General features: G+C 41.7%; 1 protein-coding gene and 1 pseudogene across 1 annotated transcript; both read left to right on the plus strand.

The window, feature by feature from the left end:
- Positions 1 to 6,126: 6,126 nt before the first annotated feature.
- LOC138954279 (RNA-binding protein 25-like) lies at positions 6,127 to 12,868 on the plus strand (the record flags this gene model as incomplete). The annotated part of the gene is made up of 2 exons (XM_070326160.1): positions 6,127 to 6,220; positions 12,450 to 12,868. Coding segments are annotated over 2 exons (513 nt in total), but the record flags the coding sequence as incomplete, so codon positions are not given.
- A 293-nt stretch (positions 12,869 to 13,161) lies between these two features.
- Positions 13,162 to 18,837, plus strand: LOC138954281 (uncharacterized; annotated as a pseudogene).
- The last annotated feature ends 3,663 nt before the right edge of the window (positions 18,838 to 22,500 follow it).

Here is a 22,500-nt window from a genome sequence, read left to right on the forward strand (position 1 = left end):
GAGAGAGAGAGCGAGAGAGAGAGAGAGAGAGAGAGAGGAAAAGAGAGCGGGGGAGAGACAGTGACAGAAAGATATGGGGAAAAAAGAGAGATAGGCACATTTTGGGGACGTGGGAGGAAGGACATGTGAAATACAACAATGAACAAGAAATCAAAATGTGTTCTGAGTTGACAACAACAGACCGACAGAAGGACAGACAGACAGACAGACAGACCGACAGCCAGGCAGATAGATATCGGAACAGGTACAGAGTTTAAAAAGGAAGATGGTGAGTAGAAATTGAATCAAAGATAATTATTAGCAATAGAATAATGTTGGTTGAGTTATTTGTGACAGGACCTTCGAGATTCATCTCATTTCCATCGAGGAAATCGAAGGAAGTGACAGTTTCAATTCCTCTAACACGTACATATCTTCGAATTATGTGTCTTATTTACAATGTTGTTGTCAAAACTGAGTACCCTGGTGTATTAAGAAGTATGCAAGCACCAAAAGTCGGAACGTGCAGGAACATAACGGGCCTTGAAACATTCTATGATTATCATTCCTTGTAAATTGTTTTCAAATTCAACTCGGAGTTATTTTTTTCTTCTCTAAATTCTTGTAAATTCATTATTTGCAGCATCAAAAAATCTCTTGCAACAAGCATTTCTCATGCTGTGGGATGAGAGACGGCAGACTCTTCCCACGAACACATGTCCTTGCCCCAGATGGCGTAATGGTATAGACACTCTCAAGTCATCCTTATTCCCGAATAACAATTTTCTTCAGTGCAGTTTAGGCAACAAGAAAAATTCTCTCCACCAAAAAAACCACCCACCAAATAATAAAAAAATTAAAACATGATAATAATAAAAAAAAAGTTTAAAGGATAACACTCCGCACGATCCAGATGCGCTTTTTTTGGTTTTTAAAGTGGCAATTTAATTTCAGTAGAAACGACGGTGCGATGGTTTAGTATAGTGTGGAGGCGAGGCTTGGAGTGAGAGCGTAGTAATACACGTCAACAGACTGACACTGCAAAGCACTTCAAGTTGTATTTCTATCATACGGATCAATCGAAGATATCCCAGCTGGAAAATTAGAATTGCTATCGGTGTCAATTTCTTATTCACTCAAACTATTTTAGATTATAAAGAGTCTATGCTGGTAAGAAACTCAAACTGCCATTGTAAGAAATACAAATTGTCCAAACTACTGTCCTTGTAAGAAATTAAACTGTTCTTGTAACAAACTTAAATTCCAACTGTAAGAAACTCAATCACAGTTGCTGTTTGTAAACGTCTCAAAAATGAGTTGCTTGCACTTATTAAGCATGCCACTTTGGGACAGTTTTTAAACTTCAAAGCTACAGCGTCAGGGTAGAAACAAATCTTAATTCAGTTGCGAAGCCATCTTACATTTGAAGACAAAGCATATGAGAAAGACCCCTTTTCAGCCTATTCCTCAGACAATTGCATTTGAAAACAAAGCAATTTGAATCGACAATATGAAAATACACCTCGTCTGCCTATTCTTCAGACAAAAACATATTACTGCAAGTCAAGTATGTAATTTTCTAGAAAACTGTAAACACCACTATAAGCATTATGCTTGTTGTTGTTTACTCAATATGCGTTTTTTGTAAATAATGCACAAACGTTGAATAAAACAGTTTAAACCAAGTATGGACTCCAAGACTGAAAAACGCAGAGCTAGCAGAGAACCGTAAAACTGACTGAACCACGAGAGCATGACAGTGTTTTAACCCCTTCCCTTTTTCCCATCCTGATATTACGGCACTAAACCTCTCTCCCCGTGGCATCGCAGACATCATCAGAATCTATCGCCATCTTTTACTTACACTGAATGACAGAGGCATCCCCGTCACGTGATCGCCTCTGACGAATTGCTTGTCGGGAAGGCAGTGGTTGTGTTGTGATAGCAATGGGGGAGTATAGGGGGTGGTTGTGTGTGTGTGTGTGGGGGGGGGGGGGTGAGGTGTGTGGGAGGTGGTGGAGAAGAAGGTGGAGGGGGAAGGAGAGTGAGTTGCTGTGTAGAGGTGGAAGTAGTGGGGGAGGAGGATACAGTTTGAGGTCAAAAAGAGAAAGGAGAGAGAGACATACAGAGAGACAGACACACACACACACACACACACACACACACAGACAGAGACCGTGACATAAACAGTGACAGGGACAGACAAACGCACATAAACGCGAACATAGATATTCACAGGGCCGAAGATTAACAGAAATCACAAATGACCTGGGGATGAGTTGCAATGGCCAGGGGCTGGGGGCTGGGGTTGGACTGGCAAGGAGGGGGGTAGGCTTTTGTTAACTTTGGATGACATAGTCTTTTTCACGAAATGTCTGATAAATAACTTGTCTGGAAAGTAGTGCTTGTGTTGTTACCGCAATGGAGCGTTGCGGAAGGGGAGGATGGAGAGAAGAGGGGGGTATGGGTAATATATCATAAGGAGTAACGGGATACAGCCGAAAATTGTCTTGGCGTGTGTGTGTGTGTGTGTTTGTGTGTGTGTGCATGTGTGCGTGCGTGTCTGTGTGTCTCTGTGTGTGACAGAGACAAAAACAGAGAGACAGCGGTACAAACACAGAGAGTCAGAGAGGGACATAGATAGAAGTTCACGAACCAGTACGGGCTCATACCCCCCCCCCCCCCTTCCCCCCGTCCTCACACCTTCTCTCCAATGCCTAAAACAGAAGGAACAAAGCTCGTCTCATCCCCGGATGGACTTGCAATCAACTTCTCTACCTGTGTGAATGGCGACAACCACAAGCTGACCAATCACAGGCCTTGAACAAACACACGTGGGTTTTATCTTCGCAATTGACTTCTTCCGGTAATTTGTCTCCCCTTCTTTTCCGTCTGTTGAATGATAGTGTTGTGATCAAATTGATTCAATCACCTGGAGCCGGGCGATTTGGCCAGGTGGGGACGGCGGGAAAACGTTGGCAGGGAGATGAAGTGGAAATTGTTCGGAATGATGGAACTGTTTGCTTGCACACTGACAAAACGAGAACGCGTGAGTTCTGCGGTATCTCGTTCCTGATCACTGCTGTTTGAATCTTCAACGATATCTGATTTCTGTTCTGTCGAATCATGTGGGTGTTGGTTTATATGGGGATTGTTTTTTTGTTTTTTATTTTTATTTTTATTGTAAAAACTGTTTTGTATTGCCCTTGCTGTTGGTGGTACACATGTCTTTGTTTTCAATTATCATGTAGAGTTACACGACTGAGAGTTTTATTGTCTGTATAAAATGCAAAGATGGTGTGAGTGTGTGGGGGTGGGGGGGGGGGGGGGGGCGAGGAGGGAGATTTAACACCGAGCTTCTTCCTCTTCTTCTTCTGTCTGTCAGTCCGTCGGTCTGTCAGTCCGTTTGTCTGTCTGTCTTCCTGTCTGTCTTTCTGTCTGCCTGTCTGTCTGTCTGTCTGTCTGTCTGTCTGTTCGTCCGTCCATCCGTCTTTTTATCTATCTGTCTATATGTCTGTCTGTCTGTCTGTCTGTCTCTCTCTCTCTCTCTCTCTCCATTCATCTATCTATCTATCTATCTATCTATCTATCTATCTATCTATCTATCTATTGTTCTATATAACTATATCCCTATCTATCTTATCTACACTGGAGACTTTCCCTCAACGCCTCCGTCAATGCTTGTCCACTCATCCTTCGTGTCCGAACGTGCAGAAGGTCACCCAGGACAAAACGAAAGCCACGGTCACAGATCTCCTCTAGCTAAGATGGACAACGGCAAAGTGTCCTCTAAATGGACACTCGTGGGACAGTGATGACCACTTGGTCGTGTGACTATCACCTGTCAATGAGCAATTGATGCCGTCCTTTTTTACACCTGCTTGTCATTCTATTGTCAGAGTGATCTTCAAAGGCGACAAACTGGTACCGTTGGCTCGGACGGGCCCTCTCTCACTTCTGTTAATACATACAGTTATCTGTCAAAGGATTAATGTTATATAAAGTCTTATATCGCGCGCGTATCTCCAGACTCGGACTCAAGGCGCAGGGGTCTATCTATGCCGTGTGAGATGGAATTTTTTACACAATACATCACGCATTCACATCGACCAGCAGATCGCAGCCATTTCGGCGCATATCCTACTTTTCACGACCTATTATTCCAAGTCACACGGGTATTTTGGTGGACATGTTTTATCTATGCCTATACAATTTTGCCAGGAAAGACCCTTTTGTCAATCGTGGGATCTTTAACGTGCACACCCTAATGTAGTGTACACGAAGGGACCTCGTTTTTTTAGTCTCATCCGAAAGACTAGCACTTGAACCCACCACCTAGGTTAGGAAAGGGGGGAGAAAATTGCTAACGCCCTGACCCAGGGTCGAACTCGCAACCTCTCGCTTCCGAGCGCAAGTGCGTTACCACTCGGCCACCCAGTCCTGTATCTCTCTGTGGTTTCTGGTGTGTGCTAATTACAGGTTCTGGAGTGAAGATCGATGGCACTCTTGTCTGAAAGTAGTATGGATATCATTGACGAAAATTGCTGTGCAACAAGTATTTCTGGGAAACACCACTCTACCGTTTTAAATGAAAATAAATCTGCATTTTACTTATCGTATTTGAGATATCTGTGTCTTTTTGTTAATTTCTTAGTTTCTTTCTTTCTTCTTTATTGTTTTTTCTTTCTTTCTTTCTTTCTTTCTTTTTTTCTTTCTTTCTTTCTTTCTTTCTTTCTTTCTTTCTAAGCCTTTTCTCCGTCCGTCCTCTCTCTCGTAATGGGCGTGAGTGCGATGTTATTGTTACTTTTACTTGATTAATCTTCTTTACGTTAAGCTGCTCTAAAAGACGATCGATCTGTATTTCCCTTTTTGAAGACGCTCCTTTTGCTGACTTCACTCGGGTATGATGTAGTAACAACCCACAGCCAAACACAGGTAAAGCACAGATATATACTTGCCGAACAACATCTATAGTTCACCCGAAACAGTGACACAGCCAAACATGATTTTACAATCTGACAATGACCCAAGAAAACGGGCGAAGATCACCCGCGAAGCGTCGAGTTTATTGTCCACTTTCTTTTGATGTGAAGGACAGTTTCAGTGAAGCAATCTCTGAGGGGACAAATCACGTTCCACTCTGTCCCGTTATCCCCACTTGTTACTGTTATTGACCCTGAGGAGACATTGTGAAGCGCTGTATAGGGGCATGGGGGCTAAAACGGATGAGTAAGCAGGCAACTCACTCAGAAAAGACACAGTTCTCTTATGGACAAGTGAACACCGGAATACCGCTTTGTATTATATAGATACGGGAGCTCGAAATAGGCTATTTAGTTTTAAATTTTAAATAGCTCAGATGGTAGAGCACTGGACTTGTGATCGGAAGGTCGCAGGTTCGAATTCGGGCCGGGACGGACACGGGTCAACTTTATGTGCAGACCCAGAGACGGAAGCCATGTCCCACCCCCGTGTCATCACAATGGCACGTAAAAGACCTTGGTCATTCTGCCATAAGTGCAGGTGGCTGAATACACCTAAACACGCAGACACCTGGGTAGCGCGACTCCGTTGCTGCTAGCTTTCCACTGGGAGGAAGCGACCCGAATTTCCCAGCGATGGGACAATAAAGTAATGAAAATGAAAAAGTGAAATGAATCGTGGTTAGACAAGATTACGATCTGTTTTATGACGTGCGAAGTTGAGTATCTTACCTGCCCTAAAGGGGGTTAAGATCCTCGTCAAAAAGTCGTTAAGTTAATCCCAAGAAACTTGGCTTGTACGAGCATGAGATTAATAAATGTTCTTTACCTGCTGAGAGAGGGGAAAAGAAAAGAATGTTGGAAACAAAGAGAGGAAAGGAAGAAAAGACAGAGGCAAGGAAAAGAAGAACGCAGTTGATAATGCATTAAGCAAAACACGTCAAAACCTTAACCAAGACACAATAACATATGGTAATGAACAACTTGAATAGATGTGGAATGAGACTGACAGACAGCCACCCCCTACCCCCCCCCCCCCTCCAAAAAAAAAAAACGAAACAAAAAGAGACAAAAAGGAAAAAAAGACCACAGACATCAAGGGCATTTCACCAATAAAAACCAAACAATAAAAACTCCACAAACAAAGAAAAAAAAAGACAAATAACGTGACCACGACAAGAAAACAGAGCACCAAGGCTTTAACACACATCAGATAAAGTTCTCGAGTTTTTTTTCTTCTAAAAAACAAAGCAAGCAGTGTATATGACAAACATCAGTGACAAATGAGAACATCTGGAAAGAAAAATAAATCATAACAGATGCCAGATAGGTGGGTACATGCACACTTCAAGATAAAGCAAGCCCCCAATCGTTGCCCGCGGACAAGAAATGAAAATGATATCAGTTAAACAGTATACATATTTTCAGTCAGCATAGAACGCCTGATTTTCCATTGGGCAAAGTCCACTTCGCGAAGTGTATTTCACGAAGCTCGCTAAAGGAAGCTTTGGCACTGAATTTTCGGTACAAAAAAAGACTTTGAGAAGTCTTCGCGAAGTCAAATTTGAGCTCAAGTAAGACCAGCCTTCAGGGATAAACTCGGTGCAAGAAAAACACAAAAGCACACCCAAGACTGAAAGGCAATAACTGAGACAGAGACACCGAGATATACCAGAGATTGAGTAGAGCTGCCAGTGACAGAGTTTGAGAGGGGGACAAAGACAAAACGAAAGACTGAGACGGAAACATGAACAGAGACAGGCATAATATAAACACACACAGAAACAAAGTCAGAGACACAAATAGATTTGTTGTTTGTTGTTTGTTTGCTTAACGCCCAGCCGACCACGAAGGGCCATATCAGGGCGGTGCTGCTTTGACATATATAACGTGCGCCACACACAAGACAGAAGTCGCAGCACAGGCTTCATGTCTCACCCAGTCACATTATTCTGACACCGGACCAACCAGTCCTAGCACTAACCCCATAATGCCAGACGCCAGGCGGAGCAGCCACTAGATTGCCAATTTTAAAGTCTTAGGTATGACCCGGCCGGGGTTCGAACCCACGACCTCCCGATCACGGGGCGGACGCCTTACCACTAGGCCAACCGTGCCGGTCACACAAATAGATTCAGAGACAGAGAATGATACAGACACGAGGACACATACAGAGACAGGGATGGAAACACATACAGAAACAGAGACAGAGACACTCACAGGGACAGAGAAACAGATCAAGACAGGGACAGAGACAGAGAACAGAAAAAGACAGGGACAGAAAACAGAAAAAGACAGGGACAGAGAACAGAAAAAGACAGGGACAGAGAACAGAAAAAGACAGGGACAGAGAACAGAAAAAGACAGGGACAGAGAACAGAAAAAGACAGGGACAGAGGCAGAGACAGAGACAGAGAACAGACAAAGAAATATCCAGTCGCTTATGATTATTCTCGTTCGTGGTAGTGCTGGCTTGTCTCTTGCGTTGTTTTTGTTTTTATTTCCTGCCCGAAAGCTTACTCGTAACGACCCAATATGTTGTTACGACATTGCTGTGAACTTTGCTGGTTCGATGTGGAAATATGCCACCTCACTCATTGTTTGTGCTGATTCTGTGAATTTTACATTTCAAACCATATCTATTGCAATTTGCCTATTGTTGTTTATGTGTGGTGATATCCATCCAAATCCTGGACCAAACACAACACGGGGGGGGGGGGGGGGGGGGTGGGATCTCTATTGTTCATGTAAACACTCGCAGTCTTCAATATAAGACACCGTTCCTTGAGGCTGAATTGGGGAAGTTTGATATGATAACTGTATCTGAGACCTGGCTGTCGGACAAAGTTGACCAAGACTACATCTGCTTAAAAGGTTACCACCCTCCAGTTAGACGTGATAGGCCCGGGGATCCCCACGGCGGCGTAGCCGTTTATGTAAATTGCAATCTGATTTGCAAACCGAGGATCGACTTGTGTATACCTGATTTGGAAGCGATCTGGATCGAGACTAAATTGGGTCAAGATACTCTTCTCGTTGGTGTGTTTTATAGACCACCGAGTGCAACCGTCGACCATTGGCTTCTTATCAACGATTCCGTTCAACTTGCCATGAATACCCCACATAAGTTTATTATCTTTGGTGATCTCAACGCTGATTGTACTGTTAACCCCCCGTTTCATCTGCGGGAATTAATGAACACAAACAGTTTATCTCAGTTGATATCAGAACCCACTCGAATAACCGATACTTCGTCAACTATAATTGATCTGGTATTAACTCCGTGTCCTAACTTGGTAAAAAGAGTTGGTGTTCTACCACCTGTATGCAGTGACCACTCGTGTACAGTCCTTTTGTATATTTAATCATGACTTACCGTCGGGTGGTTGATTCAAACGAACACTATATAATTATTCCAAAATTGATGTTGACAAGTTGTTGCAAATATGGAAAGTGAAGATTGGAATAATATAGTCGATTTAGAATCCATTGATGATGCCGCTGAAATGTTTTCCGATAAGTTAATGATGATAGCTAAAGAGTGTATGCCTGTAAAGGTAGTGACAATGAACGGACACGATGCTGTGTGGATCACCGAGGAAATCAAAAAGTTGATTAGGAAAAAGCAAGATATTCACGCATTAGCCAAACGTCTGGATACTGTATGGTGCTGGTCTCTTTTCCGACGGTTGAGAAATAACTTGACTGATGTTATAAGAAAAAGGAAAGAAGAGCACAATTTAGGGAACTAGAAAATAGAATATTGTCACCTCATAATTTTGGCAATAAAGACTGGTGGAAGGTAGTTAACTCTTTTTTGAAAAAGAAAGGAATGAGTACAAATGAGATTCCGCCGATTGAAAGCAATGGAATTGTTTATTACTCTGCAGAGGATAAAGCCGAGGTTTTTAATGAAGCATTTCTACGACAGTCGCATATACAAGGTCATGATGATGACGTTCCACCAGTTGAAGAAGAGCCTATTTCCATTAGTCCTCTCGTGATAACTACCGAAATGGTGTACGCTGTTCTAAACAACCTCGATGTTAGGAAAGCAGTAGGTCCTGATTTGGTTCACAATAAACTTCTTAAACTTGCTGCTTGTATTATTTCAAATCCGCTTGCAACCCTATTCCAGAGATCGTTGGCAGAGGGAAAGTTTCCGAAAATTTGGAAAGTAGCTCATGTGATTCCCATTTGTAAGAAAGGTGAAAAAGAACACTGTAGTAACTATCGTCCGGTTTCATTACTCAGTTGCATTGGAAAAGTATTGGAAAAATGTGTTCAAGCCCATGTTTTTTGATATCTCACAGATAATGATTTATTAACGGTTAACAGGGGCGGATCTGGGGGGGGGGTGCAATGGGTGCAATTGCACCCCCCCCCCCAGCGGGAAAAAAAAAAAAAAAAAAAAGAAGAAAAAAAAAAGAAGAAAAATGTATCACCTGAAAATAGCACTTTACACGCTCAGATTGCACCAGATTGCACAATTTTGCTTCCTTTTTAAAAAAAAATTCCGGGGGGGGAAAAAATTCCCGGACCCCCCTAGCATGCTCGGCGCTTCGCGCCATCGGTTCGGCGCTTCGCGCCTTCGCTGATAAGATACAAAAAAACAAAAAAAAAAGAACTTTGCACCCCCCCCTTTCAAAACCCAGCTCCGCCCCTGGGTTTCTCAGTCAGGGTTTATTCCTGGTGATTCAACTAGTTTTCAGTTGTTGAGCATGTATGACGATTTTTGTCAATCCTTAGATAAGCAGTTGACGTCTCAGGCTGTTTTCTGTGATATATCAAAAGCCTTCGACAGAGTGTGGCATAAGGGTTTGTTGCATAAATTATATGCTATAGGCATAAGAGGTGTTTTATTAAAATGGTTTGAAGATTATTTGACAGGCAGGTGACAAGCCGTTGTTATCCAAGGCAGAAAATCGATATATGGACGTGTTTGTTCAGGTGTTCCCTAAGGTTCTGTTCTGGGGCCCTTGTTGTTCCTTGTGTACATTAACGATATTGTCATTGATATCGAATCTGTCATTAAACTTTTTGCTGATGATACCAGTTTGTGTTTATCTCTAAATGATGCAAACACGCGGACACAGATCCTAAATACAGACTTAGCCAAAATTGCACACTGGGCGGAAAAATGGAAAGTTAATTTCAATAATTTAAAAACAGATTTGATGACCTTTTCAAGAAATAGAATGCCTGAAACCCTTCCTCTTGTATTTGATGGAACAATTCTGAGAGAAAACCACGTTCACAAACATCTTGGTGTACTGATTCAGAGCGACTGCAAATGGGAATCACATGTTCAGTCAATTATATCAAAAGTACGTGTTCTTCTCTCATGTTTTCGGTCCTATAAGTATCGCCTTAGCCGAAAGGCACTTGAACTTATGTATAAATCTTTTATTATTCCCCATTTTGATTTTTCTGACGTCATTTGGGACAATTGTTCTGACAGATTAGCTACTTTATTAGAAAACTTGCATCTTGATGCCATTAGAACTATTACTGGTGCAGTTCGTGGCACGAGTCACCAAAAATTGTACGATGAATCAGGATTTACAACACTGAAGGAGAGGCGAAAAAGACACAAATTGATTTTGTATTTCAAATTAGTTAATGCACGCGTGCCACCATACTTACTAGAACGTCTGCCTCCTCTCGTTGCTTCTGTGAACCCTTACCATAGACGAAGACCACTCGACAGACAGACTCCCCACTCTCGAACTGAACTGTATAAAAAGTCATTTTTTCTGTCTTCAACTTCCCTGTGGAATGAGCTTCCAGATACTGTAAAACAACTTGATTCTATTGAGTTATTTAAAAAACGTATTAGTTCTGATGATTCTGTTGTTCCCTCGTATAGATACACATCTGATCGAAAATCAGAAATTATCCATTGCAGACTTAGATTGAGGATCAGCAATCTAAATAGTGATCTATTTGACAGACATTTAATTCCCGACCCGTCATGCACTTGTGGTTATCCTGTTGAAAATGCGGAGCACTATATTTTGCATTGCTCCTTATATCTTCAAATACGTGAAGTCACCTTGTCAACACTGTCCAACTATGATTTGCTAACCGCTGATGATTTTCTGTATGGCAATAGACACAAGTCAGACAGCGAAAATGCATTGATATTTGACCTGTTATTTACTCAGTTAGTTAGTTAGTTAGCTGTTGCTTTTCGGGTCCAGCGGACCATAATAGGCCAAATCAGGACCCCATTCAAGTTTATCTTATTAAGGAAACGTTTTGAATAATGAATGCATTTATCTCATCCATGTTCGAAACGACCATGTGCAATACTGTTGACATTTTCCTGTTCTGGTAGTATTTTATTTTCTACCATGTGGAAGTCATTGTGTGCGTGTGTGTGCGAGTGAGTGTGCGAGCGCGTGTGAGTACTGTTGTTAGTTTAGCATTGTGTTTTTTGTTCCTTTTATTGTTATATGATTGTCTACCATAATTCACCATTATTATTTTGACATTATTTCAAACTTGTTATATTACAATCGTCCGCCAAATTTCATTTGCTTTTAAGAGTACGCTCATAAGCCTAGCTTGTTGTGCTCCATGTTCCTTATTTCATGTATGCGGCAATATTCTGATGAAATTTACTGAATAAACTTGTTTAAACCAACAGAAAAAGACAGGGACAGAGACAGAGAACCGAAATAGACAGAGACAAAGCCAGAACCAGAGAAACAGATCAAGACCAGAGACAGAGAACAGAAAAAGACAGGGACAGAGACAGAGAACCGAAATAGACAGAGACAAAGCCAGAACCAGAGAAACAGATCAAGACCAGAGACAGAGAACAGAAAAAGACAGGGACAGAGACAGAGAACAGAAATAGACAGAGACAAAGCCAGAACCAGAGAAACAGATCAAGACCAGAGACAGAGAACAGAAAAAGACAGGGACAGAGACAGAGAACAGAAATAGACAGGGACAGAGACAGAGAACAGAAATAGACAGAGACAAAGCCAGAGCCAGAGAAACAGATCAAGACCAGAGACAGAGAACAGAAAAAGACAGGGACAGAGACAGAGAACAGAAATAGACAGGGACAAAGCCAGAGCCAGAGAAACAGATCAAGACCAGAGACAGAGAACAGAAAAAGACAGGGACAGAGACAGTGAAACAGATCAAGACAGGGACAAAGCCAGAGCCAGAGAAACAGATCAAGACCAGAGACAGAGAACAGAAATAGACAGGGACAGAGACAGAGAACAGAAATAGACAGGGACAAAGCCAGAACCAGAGAAACAGATCAAGACCAGAGACAGAGAACAGAAATAGACAGGGACAGAGACAGAGAACAGAAATAGACAGAGACAAAGCCAGAACCAGAGAAACAGATCAAGACCAGAGACAGAGAACAGAAATAGACAGGGACAGAGACAGAGAACAGAAAAAGACAGGGACAGAGACAGAGAACAGAAAAAGACAGGGACAAAGCCAGAACCAGAGAAACAGATCAAGACCAGAGACAGAGAACAGAAAAAGACAGGGACAAAGCCAGAACCAGAGAAACAGATCAAGACCAGAGACAGAGAACAGAAAAAGACAGGGACAAAGCCAGAACCAGAGAAACAGATCAAGACCAGAGACAGAGAACAGAAATAGACAGGGACAAAGCCAGAACCAGAGAAACAGATCAAGACCAGAGACAGAGAACAGAAAAAGACAGGGACAAAGCCAGAACCAGAGAAACAGATCAAGACCAGAGACAGAGAACAGAAATAGACAGGGACAAAGCCAGAGCCAGAGAAACAGATCAAGACCAGAGACAGAGAACAGAAAAAGACAGGGACAAAGCCAGAGCCAGAGAAACAGATCAAGACCAGAGACAGAGAACAGAAAAAGACAGGGACAGAGACAGAGAACAGAAATAGACAGGGACAAAGCCAGAGCCAGAGAAACAGATCAAGACCAGAGACAGAGAACAGAAAAAGACAGGGACTGAGACAGAGAACAAAAACAGACAGGGACAGAGACAGAGAACAGAAAAAGACAGGGACAAAGACAGAGAACAGAAATAGACAGGGACAAAGCCAGAACCAGAGAAACAGATCAAGACCAGAGACAGAGAACAGAAATAGACAGGGACAAAGCCAGAGAACAAAAACAGACAGGGACAGAGACAGAGAACAGAAATAGACAGGGACCGAGACAGAGAAACAGATCAAGACAGGGACAGAGGCAGAAAACAGAAAAAGACAGGGACAGAGGCAGAAAACAGAAACAGACAGGGACTGAGACAGAGAACAGGAAAAGACAGGAACAGAGACAGAGAACAGAAACAGACAGACACAGTCACACAACCACAAAAACAGACAGCAACCAAGTGTAATACGTGATACAGCCACTTGTTTTCATCGTAAAACACACGAACCTTGTGACCCTTCTCCCGTCAGTCTGTCATTTGCCAAACACATGTCGCGCCTCGAAGCAACAATACCAGGTTAACCCCCAGAGACCCCTTAAATCTTCGTTTTGCTTCCGAAGAATAACTCCTCGGAAAATGAGCCTGAAACATATCCTAATCTACAAAAGAAGTTTCTTATCTCGCCAATTGTTCTCCGGAGGCTTGTCAGGAAAGCAACTTGTGATAAAGTTTCAACTGAATCAGCTAAAACAGTAAAGGAACAATACATAACGTAAAAACAAATGAAGATTTGGGTTAAAAAAAATGTGAAAAAAGGCTGAATTTATAACATGTGTAGATATCTCGGCACATTCGTAATTTTATTTTGCCCTTGACCCTTCAGGAAGAAGATGATGATTGCGATGACGATGATGCCCCAGATGATGATGATGATGATGATACATCAGATGGATAATGACGATGCACCAGATGAATGATGATGATGATGATGATGATGATGATGATGATGATGATGATGATGATGATGATGATGATGATGATGATGATGATGATGATGATGATGATGATGATGATGATGATGATGATGATGATGATGATGATGATGATGACGATCATGATGATGATGATGATGAATGATGATGATGATAATGATGATGATGATGATGATGAATGATGATGATGAGGAGGAGGAGGAGGAGGTTGAGGAGGAGGAGGATGAGGAAGAGGTTGAAAAGGAGGTTGAGGGGGAGGAGGATGAGGAGGAGGATGAGGAGGATGAGAAGGAGGATGAGGATGAGGATGAGGATGAGGAGGATGAGAAGGATGAGAAGGAGGAGGAGAAGGAGGAGGAGGAGGAGGAGGAGGAGGATAATGATGATGCACCAGATAATAATGATGATAAATCGTACTACATTGCATTCTGACAATATTTGTGTCCTCATAAATTGATGGTTACACAGACGGTGAAATGAAGATTTGATTCTTAATTCTAACGCAACTGTAATTCAAAAGTACATAGCACCAAATCCACGCCTTTTACAAGGTGACCACAGCTATGACACTCTCTCTCTCTCCGATAGTGACAAGAAAAATGATAACAATGAAAAATATATTGGGTGTGGTGGGACGACGCCTCATCTGCGAGTAACAGTATAGATTTGACATTACAAACCAACACACTTGTGCCATTATTGAAGGAATCCATGGATGGTTTACGGTGCAAACAACTACAAACCTGACATTTCGGACTTAGCATCACTTGCCAGAAATACCCACAGATACATCAGAAACACGTGTGATCTTTTTTTGTATGCGATTCTATAAAAGAAACAAGATTCGTCTTAGATGTGCATGTTCTTGTGGTTAAAATAATACCGGCGATATACAAAATAATACAATGTGTATTTTTTCATAGTATTGTGGAGAGATTATTTGTATTTATATCATCTAAATGCTAAATACTACTACATCCAGCGAAAAGGCACGCAATTTGGTTTGTGTTTTGTAGTATTTTGTTTTGTTATCTTTTTATCATTTTTATTTTTTTTAATTTTTTTTGACTTAGCTTGCAGGTTTTTTACTGCTTTTTTCGGGGTACAAAGTCTGAGGACGGTCAAGTTACATCTCCCAGACAGAAGCCATTGTTGAAAACCATCATACATTTGCTGATATTTTTTTAGATTTTTTTTTATAGCATGTGTGTCTGATGGGGGGACAATAGGACCCACAGCTGTGGAACACAAGCACAAACTTGGTGGGAGACCCATTTGTCTCCGCACAATTTGCTTTCCACAAACACCAATATCTTTTCTCTATGGAAGACATATGTCAGATAGTGTAAAAGGGTGCTCTGTCTTGCCGTGCAGGAGACCCGATAAAACAGATAGAACGTGATGTGGTGGTGGGGTTTTTGAGTGATGACAAACGAAAAGAAGAAAGCTACAAGAAAGCAAGATAGGAAGAAAAAAAAGAACGGAACAAGTGAGAAGAAAAAAAAGAAAGAAAGAAAGAAAGAGAGGAAGGAAGGAAGGAAGGAAGGAAGGAAGGAAGGAAGGAAGGAAGGAAGGAAGAACGAAAGAAAGAAAGAAAGAAAGAAAGACAGAAAAAAGAAAGAAAAAAGAAAGAAAGAAAGAGAGGGAGAAAGAAAGAAGACAAAAAGACATAGAGGAAGAAAGAAAGGAAGAAAGACAGACAAAAAAAAAAAGAGAAGAAGAGAGGAAGAAAAGCAAAACGAAGCAAAAATAGAAAATGGTAAAGAAAAAAAAAAGAAACAAAAAGAAAGAACGAAGAAATAAGGAATGAACGAATGGCACAAACAAGCAAGCAAACAAACAAACGAGCAAACAAAGTCGAGGACATCAAAATACAAGACTGAAAAGCAACGAACACACTGAAAACAGTAGAGAAGTGCAGAAAAACTTAAGCAGAGGTCTAAAGACGAGAAGAGGATAAATAGATGAGCATATAGCAGCATTAATGACGACGACTGAACGTACAATTTAGTTGAAAGCGAAACACAATCGAGGGTCAGAGAAAGAAAGCCCCCCCACCCCTTCCCCCGATTCCCCCCAATAATAATACTAATAATGAACACAATACAGAACACCTTCATCATAATATCCACAGACCAACAGCTTAATTTCTGCCAATCTGGAACCGATTGTAAAGCGAGGCCTCAGTAAACCTCAGGCCAAACACGGTGTCAACCACTTTTGTTCCACGCACAATTTCACACCCTATACGCAAAGCAACACTCTTACGTAAAACTTTCTTTTTGACTCCTCACTTGCCCTTCACACGTTGGCAATAGAAGTAGGAGCAAGGTCACCCCATCAGATGGCTTCTAAATAGGCATCCTCACATATGGGGGTTTGGCCAAAAACAATTGCAACGTTTCCTATCTGTCCCCCACAGATGCAGTTGAGACACCGCGGAGCGTGAGAAATCGTCTTGCTCTCCGTGCACACACACCACTCTACCCCTCCGTCAACATTTTTTGTATTTTTCTTCCCTTTTTCTTTTTCTTTTTTTAATCCGAAAAGAAGATCCTCTTAGGGAAGAAAATATCTTTTCCGTGGATACCTCTGTGTGTGTTTTTTAATTTTTTTGTTGTTATTCCTCCTTCTGGTTCTAAAAGCTCTCCCTCCCGTTCGTTGCCATATGTCTCGGTTTCCAAGTCTCAAAATCAGTCCAGATGAGGAGGCATACTTCTGTCGGTGCAGCGGCACCAGATGTGAAGATGTGTGTGTGTGTGCGTGTGACTTTTTTTTGTGGGTGCATGTAGCTAATACAATTCTGCATGTGCAATATGTGTGACAGTGTTTGTTATTTCGCTGATCAGTTTTCATTTCTTTTTTTTTCTTTTTTTTTCTTTCTTTCATTCTTTCTTTTCTTTCTTTCTTTTTTCTTTCTTTCTTTTCTTTCTTTCTTCTTTCTTTCTTTCTTTCTTTCTTTCTTTTTTCTTTCTTTCTTTTCTTTCTTTTTTTCTTTCTTTCTTTCTTTTTTCTTTCTTTCTTTTCTTTCTTTCTTCTTTCTTTCTTCTTTCTTTCTTTCTTTTTGTCTTTCTTTCTTTCATTATTTAATTATTTATCTATGTATCTATTTATTTTGTAATCTTAACATTCATGAACTGACGGATGAATAAGTTGTTGGATAGGCGATGACTATGTCTTCTTTCCAACTATAAGGACATTGGACAAAAGTAGTTCTGTTTTTGTTTCTGTCTGTTTAATTTTGAGATGACACCTGATGCTATACATTAATTTGAGTTACTTTTGTTTGTTTGTTTGTTCGTTCATGGGCTGAAACTCCCAAGGCTTTTACGTGTATGACCGTTTTTACCCCGCCATTTAGGCAGCCATACGCCGCTTTTGGAGGAAGCATGCTGGGTATTTTCGTGTTTCTATAACCCACCGAACTCTGACATGGATTACAAGATCTTTTTCGTGCGCACTTGGTCTTGTGCTTGCGTGTACACACGGGCGTGTTCGGACACCGAGGAGAGTCTGCACACAAAGTTGACTCTGAGAAATAAATCTCTCGCCGAACGTGGGGACGAACTCACGCTGACAGCGGCCAACAGGATACAAATCCAGCGCGCTACCGACTGAGCTACATCCCGTCAATTTGAGTTACTAAACTGTTCTTTCATCTAACACTGATGACAATAACACAAAACGATGACCAACTCGGACTCCTCAAGTTCCGATACTGATCCTTTAATATACAGCAAATATACCCAATCGTTGTCCTCTACACTGAGTTGGGAATTGGGTAATTGGAACAATCGTTGTCCTCTACACTGAGTTAGGAATTGGGTAATTGGAACAATCGTTGTCCTCTTCACTGAGTTATGAATTGGGTAATTGGAACAATCGTTGTCCTCTACACTGAGTTAGGAATTGGGTAATTGGAACAATCGTTGTCCTCTTCACTGAGTTAGGAATTGGGTAATTGGAACTATCGTTGTCCTCTACACTGAGTTAGGAATTGGGTAATTGGAACTATCGTTGTCCTCTACACTGAGTTAGGAATTGGGTAATTGGAACAATCGTTGTCCTCTACACTGAGTTAGGAATTGGGTAATTGGAACTATCGTTGTCCTCTACACTGAGTTAGGAATTGGGTAATTGGAACTATCGTTGTCCTCTACACTGAGTTAGGAATTGGGTAATTGGAACAATCGTTGTCCTCTACACTGAGTTAGGAATTGGGTAATTGGAACAATCGTTGTCCTCTACACTGAGTTAGGAATTGGGTAATTGGAACAATCGAATGTCCAAAAACAGGTTGTACAATTTTACACGGTTGTCTTGTCTAGTGTCCATTCTTGATAACAAAGCATGATCCTATTAATCAAAACACACACACACACACACACACACACACACACACACACACATACAAATACACACACACATACACACACACACACACACACACACAGACACACACACACACACACACAGACACACACACACACATACACGTACACACGCACAGACACATACACACATACACACACACACACACACACACACTGGGACAGACAGACACACACATACACACAGACACAAACACACACACATACACGTACACACACACAAAAACACACCCACACACACACATACACACACGCACATACACACACACACATACACACACACACACACGGAGTGGAGGGGTGGGCGGTGCGGATGAATGAAATGGCACATGAACAAGTCCCCTCCCCTCTCCTCCCCTCCCCTCCCCTCCCCTCCATCATCTCATGTTTATAGATGTGAGGTAAAGGAGACGAATTTCTTTTTCATTACTTTTGACAGACCAAGACGTTTAGATAAAGAGGCCAGCCCTACCTAGAGATGCTATCAGATCTCAGGTTGCTCGAGATGTGATTGCTGATGGCTGAGCGAGAGAGAGAGAGAAAGAGAGAGAGAGAGAGAGAGAGAGAGACAGAGAGACAGTGAGACACAGAGAGATAGACAGACAGAGACAGAGACAGAGGGAGACAGAGAGACAGACAGAGAGACAGACAGACAGACAGACAGACAGACAGACAGACAGACAGACAGACAGACAGACAGACAGACAGACAAAAGCATAGACATAGAGACAGAGAGAGACAGACACCTAGACTCGCAGAAGAAAACACCGAGGGGCATTGGCAGACAAAGAAAAGCGAGGTGGGGGGGGGGGGGGGGGGTGGGGGCGCAATCCGAGTTGTCATAATAACGGTCTCACATTTCAAATACTCGTACGAGAAAGAAAACGTAAACAAACAAGATATGAAGCAAAACAAAACAAGCAAACAAAATATGCAGAAAAAGTCAACAAAAAGAACACATGATAAATGTCAGTGACCTCACTATGTCACAGAACCCGTTTCTCTCCTATCAATTATGTAATGCGCAGAGTGTTAACTGTTCTGCCACTATTGTTCTGGTTAAAAATGTTCGCTTCTTTTTATTTTGATGCTGTTGTTTTTGTTTTTTTGTCTTTTGTGTGTGTTTTGTTCTATTACTCTATAGCTCAATTTTCTCCTTCTTTAATTTTTTTATTTTTTTATTTCTTGATTTTGAAGCATGTGGCATTTTCATTCCAGTTTGAAAGAAAATCAGAACCAATTATTTATAGTTGTGTTTCTTTTGTTTGTATGAAGTGTATTATTTATTTTGTGTGTGTATTTTTTAAGAGTGTGACGTAGAGTTTGCACTGCATAACCTCCAGACTCGGACCCACGTACTCGGTGTAAGGTTTATATCAAAATTGTAGGTTGCGCAATGGTAGTGATTAACCCTCATAATGACACAACTCATTGATCCAAATGTTATGTGTAACTTTCTCCTTCTATACTTCCGCCCACTAACAAATATACATCAATTACCAATATTCTGCCCCACACATCAAAAACAAAGCGTGCATAATATTACGATGCTTAATATGCACCTCCTCCTAGCTATTCACTCAGTAACACAGTGTAATTAATTACCCATCAACAGTTGCACTTACTCAATTTAGTCCCTCAGTAAAGCCTTTAATTAATGAGGCGAAGTCCGCGACTGCGCGAAGTATGCTTCGCGAAGCTGGCCGCACAGAGCTTCAGCACTGAGTTTTCGGTAAAACGACTTCTTGAAGTTTTTGCCAAGTCGACTTCGGGCTCAATTAAGTATCGCCTGACCTACAGCGACGAATAAACAAGAGGCAGTAACCAATTAGCCGAAGAGTGTTCTCTGTGTATATCCTGAGGATGTTGCAAACTGATGGATTGAAGTGAAGACTTCCTTGACCAAAGCGACCATCCACTCGAGAGCTGAGACGCTCCGCGTTTGAAAAAGAGCTTCTTCTACTTATGATAATTATCCTCTCTCAGAGACCAGGGCCCAGATGCACGAAGCGAAAGTGGATGCCACCCAAGGGGGTAGGAGACCGCCGCAGGGTCTGATTGGTTTAAATCCCTACAAATCTGAATGTCAATCAATCAGACCTCGCGGCTGGCTCTCAGCCACTTGGGTGGCACCCACTTTCGCTTCCTGCACCCCAGCCCTGGGCCGAGATGCACGAGAAAGTTACCAACCAGTTAGGAGTCAGCTGCGGTGTTGGAATGGTTGAAATTGAGATTTCTTTGTGATTTCAAAGAATCAGACCCCGCGGTTTTGCTCTTTCCCGTTTGGGTGGCATCTACTTTCGCTTCGTGCATCTGGGCCTTGGTCTCTGAGAGAGGATATCACAAGTAGAAGAAGCTCTTTTTCAAACGCGTAGCCTCTTTCCCGTTTGGGTGGCACCCACTTTTGGTTCGTGCACCTCACCCCTAACATACTTATGCATTCTTCTCCCTGCGCTTTTTTCTTGCTTGTTGGAAAGTTGTATTGGTGCAAATACGTGTTATTTAGGATAATTGATCACTATCAAAGGCGCTTTAATTTTTGACTTAAAATGTGGCAAAAAGATGTGAAAACACGGAACTTATTGTGTGATGATCAATGCGTAACTTTTCTTCCAGACCTGTTGTTACTCTCGTGTGTACATACTGTCCTTGTAACTCAAATTGGTAGAAGCATAATCAACGTAATTTTCTTTAGCTCTAATTTTCACGTTAATTTTTATTTTATTTACCTCTTGTTTCTTTTCAGCTCTCACACCTAAGTTTACTTCTCCGTCTACAGCAAACCATACTTAATGTATATAATCAATATGCTCACATCTTCATCATTTTCTTATCACCGTTCAGGGATATTACGTCTCAAGTCAACTTGTTTTTCTTTTACTTTCTGCTGCCGGATGTGAAATCAAAGTTGTGGAAATGGTTAATGAAAAGGTTTTTTTGGGTTTTTTGGAACTATTTATGCCTGGTTAATTTTTTCAATCTACTTTTCATTGAACGTCTTGGCGCGCACACATAGACTAAGCCTGCAATGTTGGTTTCGTTTTGTTACGGTCTGAGAAAGAAAGAGACCTATTGTTTCGTTTCGCTTTCAAGTCTTAACCAGCCTCTCGGAGTTCGGTGTCCTAATTTTGCCCCTGGTATCTTTTCTGGGTAATGGTCGCGACGGTGACTTCCTGTCTCTGAACCACTGTCATTTCCTGTCACTCTATCGTGCAACATCCTGGCCATGCTAGTAGCGTCCCCTGTTTCAAGATGGCGGCTGATAGTTTGGTCTCTCGCTTCCTCGCCGTCTTCTCGTCTTTCACTGGCCTCTTCAAGTGCTGTCACTGCGTGCGTTCTGTCATGTAGGCCGGGGGAAGTGGAGTGTCGTGTGGTGATGATTGGCCTGGTGGGGGAGTCGGTGTTTTGAAGTGTCATTTAGTGTGTTGGCCTATTTGTTTTTGTATTTTTTGTGGTCTTTATTAATGGGACTTGGTATGTGAACCTGAGATACAAAGGAGTATGTTTTGTGTTCTCGCAGTATCTCTCTCTTCTCCCTCTCTCCCTATATGTCTCTCTGTGCCTATGTCTCTCTCTCTCTCTCTCTCTCTCTCTCTCTCTCTCTCTCTCTCTCGCTCTCTCTCTCTCTCTATCTATCTATCTATCTATCTATCTATCTATCTATCTATCTATCTATCTATCTATCTATCTATCTATCTCTATCTTTCTATCTTTCTTGCTAGCTAGCTAGCTAACTAGCTATCTATCTACTGTGAAAGGTCAGCAGTCACTAGTTCATTTGTGCTTTGATGCTGTCTACGTTTTTTTAACCCCCGGCTAAATATTACGTTTGCCGACAAGCACAGTTGCCGCCAAAAGCAAACCGTCGCGAGATAACCTTCGTGGTTGAAAACGACGTTAAACACCAAATAAAGAAAGAAAGAAAGTCAAAAGCAAAAAGGAAAAAAAAGTGCAACAAATCTTTTTATCTTGTGATTTGTCCTGTTCAATTTTTTTATCGTCAGCTGATTTTTTTCTTTATTTCAGGATCACCCCTCAACTGTAAATTGTACCGTTTTACTTCCTATTCCTTTCTCACATCTCGGCTTTCGATTTTTTTAATCCTTTTTTCTTTTCCCTCTATATTTCTCCAAACATTGTTATGCAGCGCTATTAAAGGCGAGTCTAACCATGACCGCCTTCCATACAGAGATAAGTAAAGAGAAGATGCTCCCGCTACTGTCCAATGAGAGGTAAGTGTGTCTACTCTGGTCCAA

Source organism: Littorina saxatilis, unplaced genomic scaffold, assembly GCF_037325665.1.
Source record: "Littorina saxatilis isolate snail1 unplaced genomic scaffold, US_GU_Lsax_2.0 scaffold_1487, whole genome shotgun sequence".
Taxonomy (NCBI): domain Eukaryota; kingdom Metazoa; phylum Mollusca; class Gastropoda; order Littorinimorpha; family Littorinidae; genus Littorina; species Littorina saxatilis.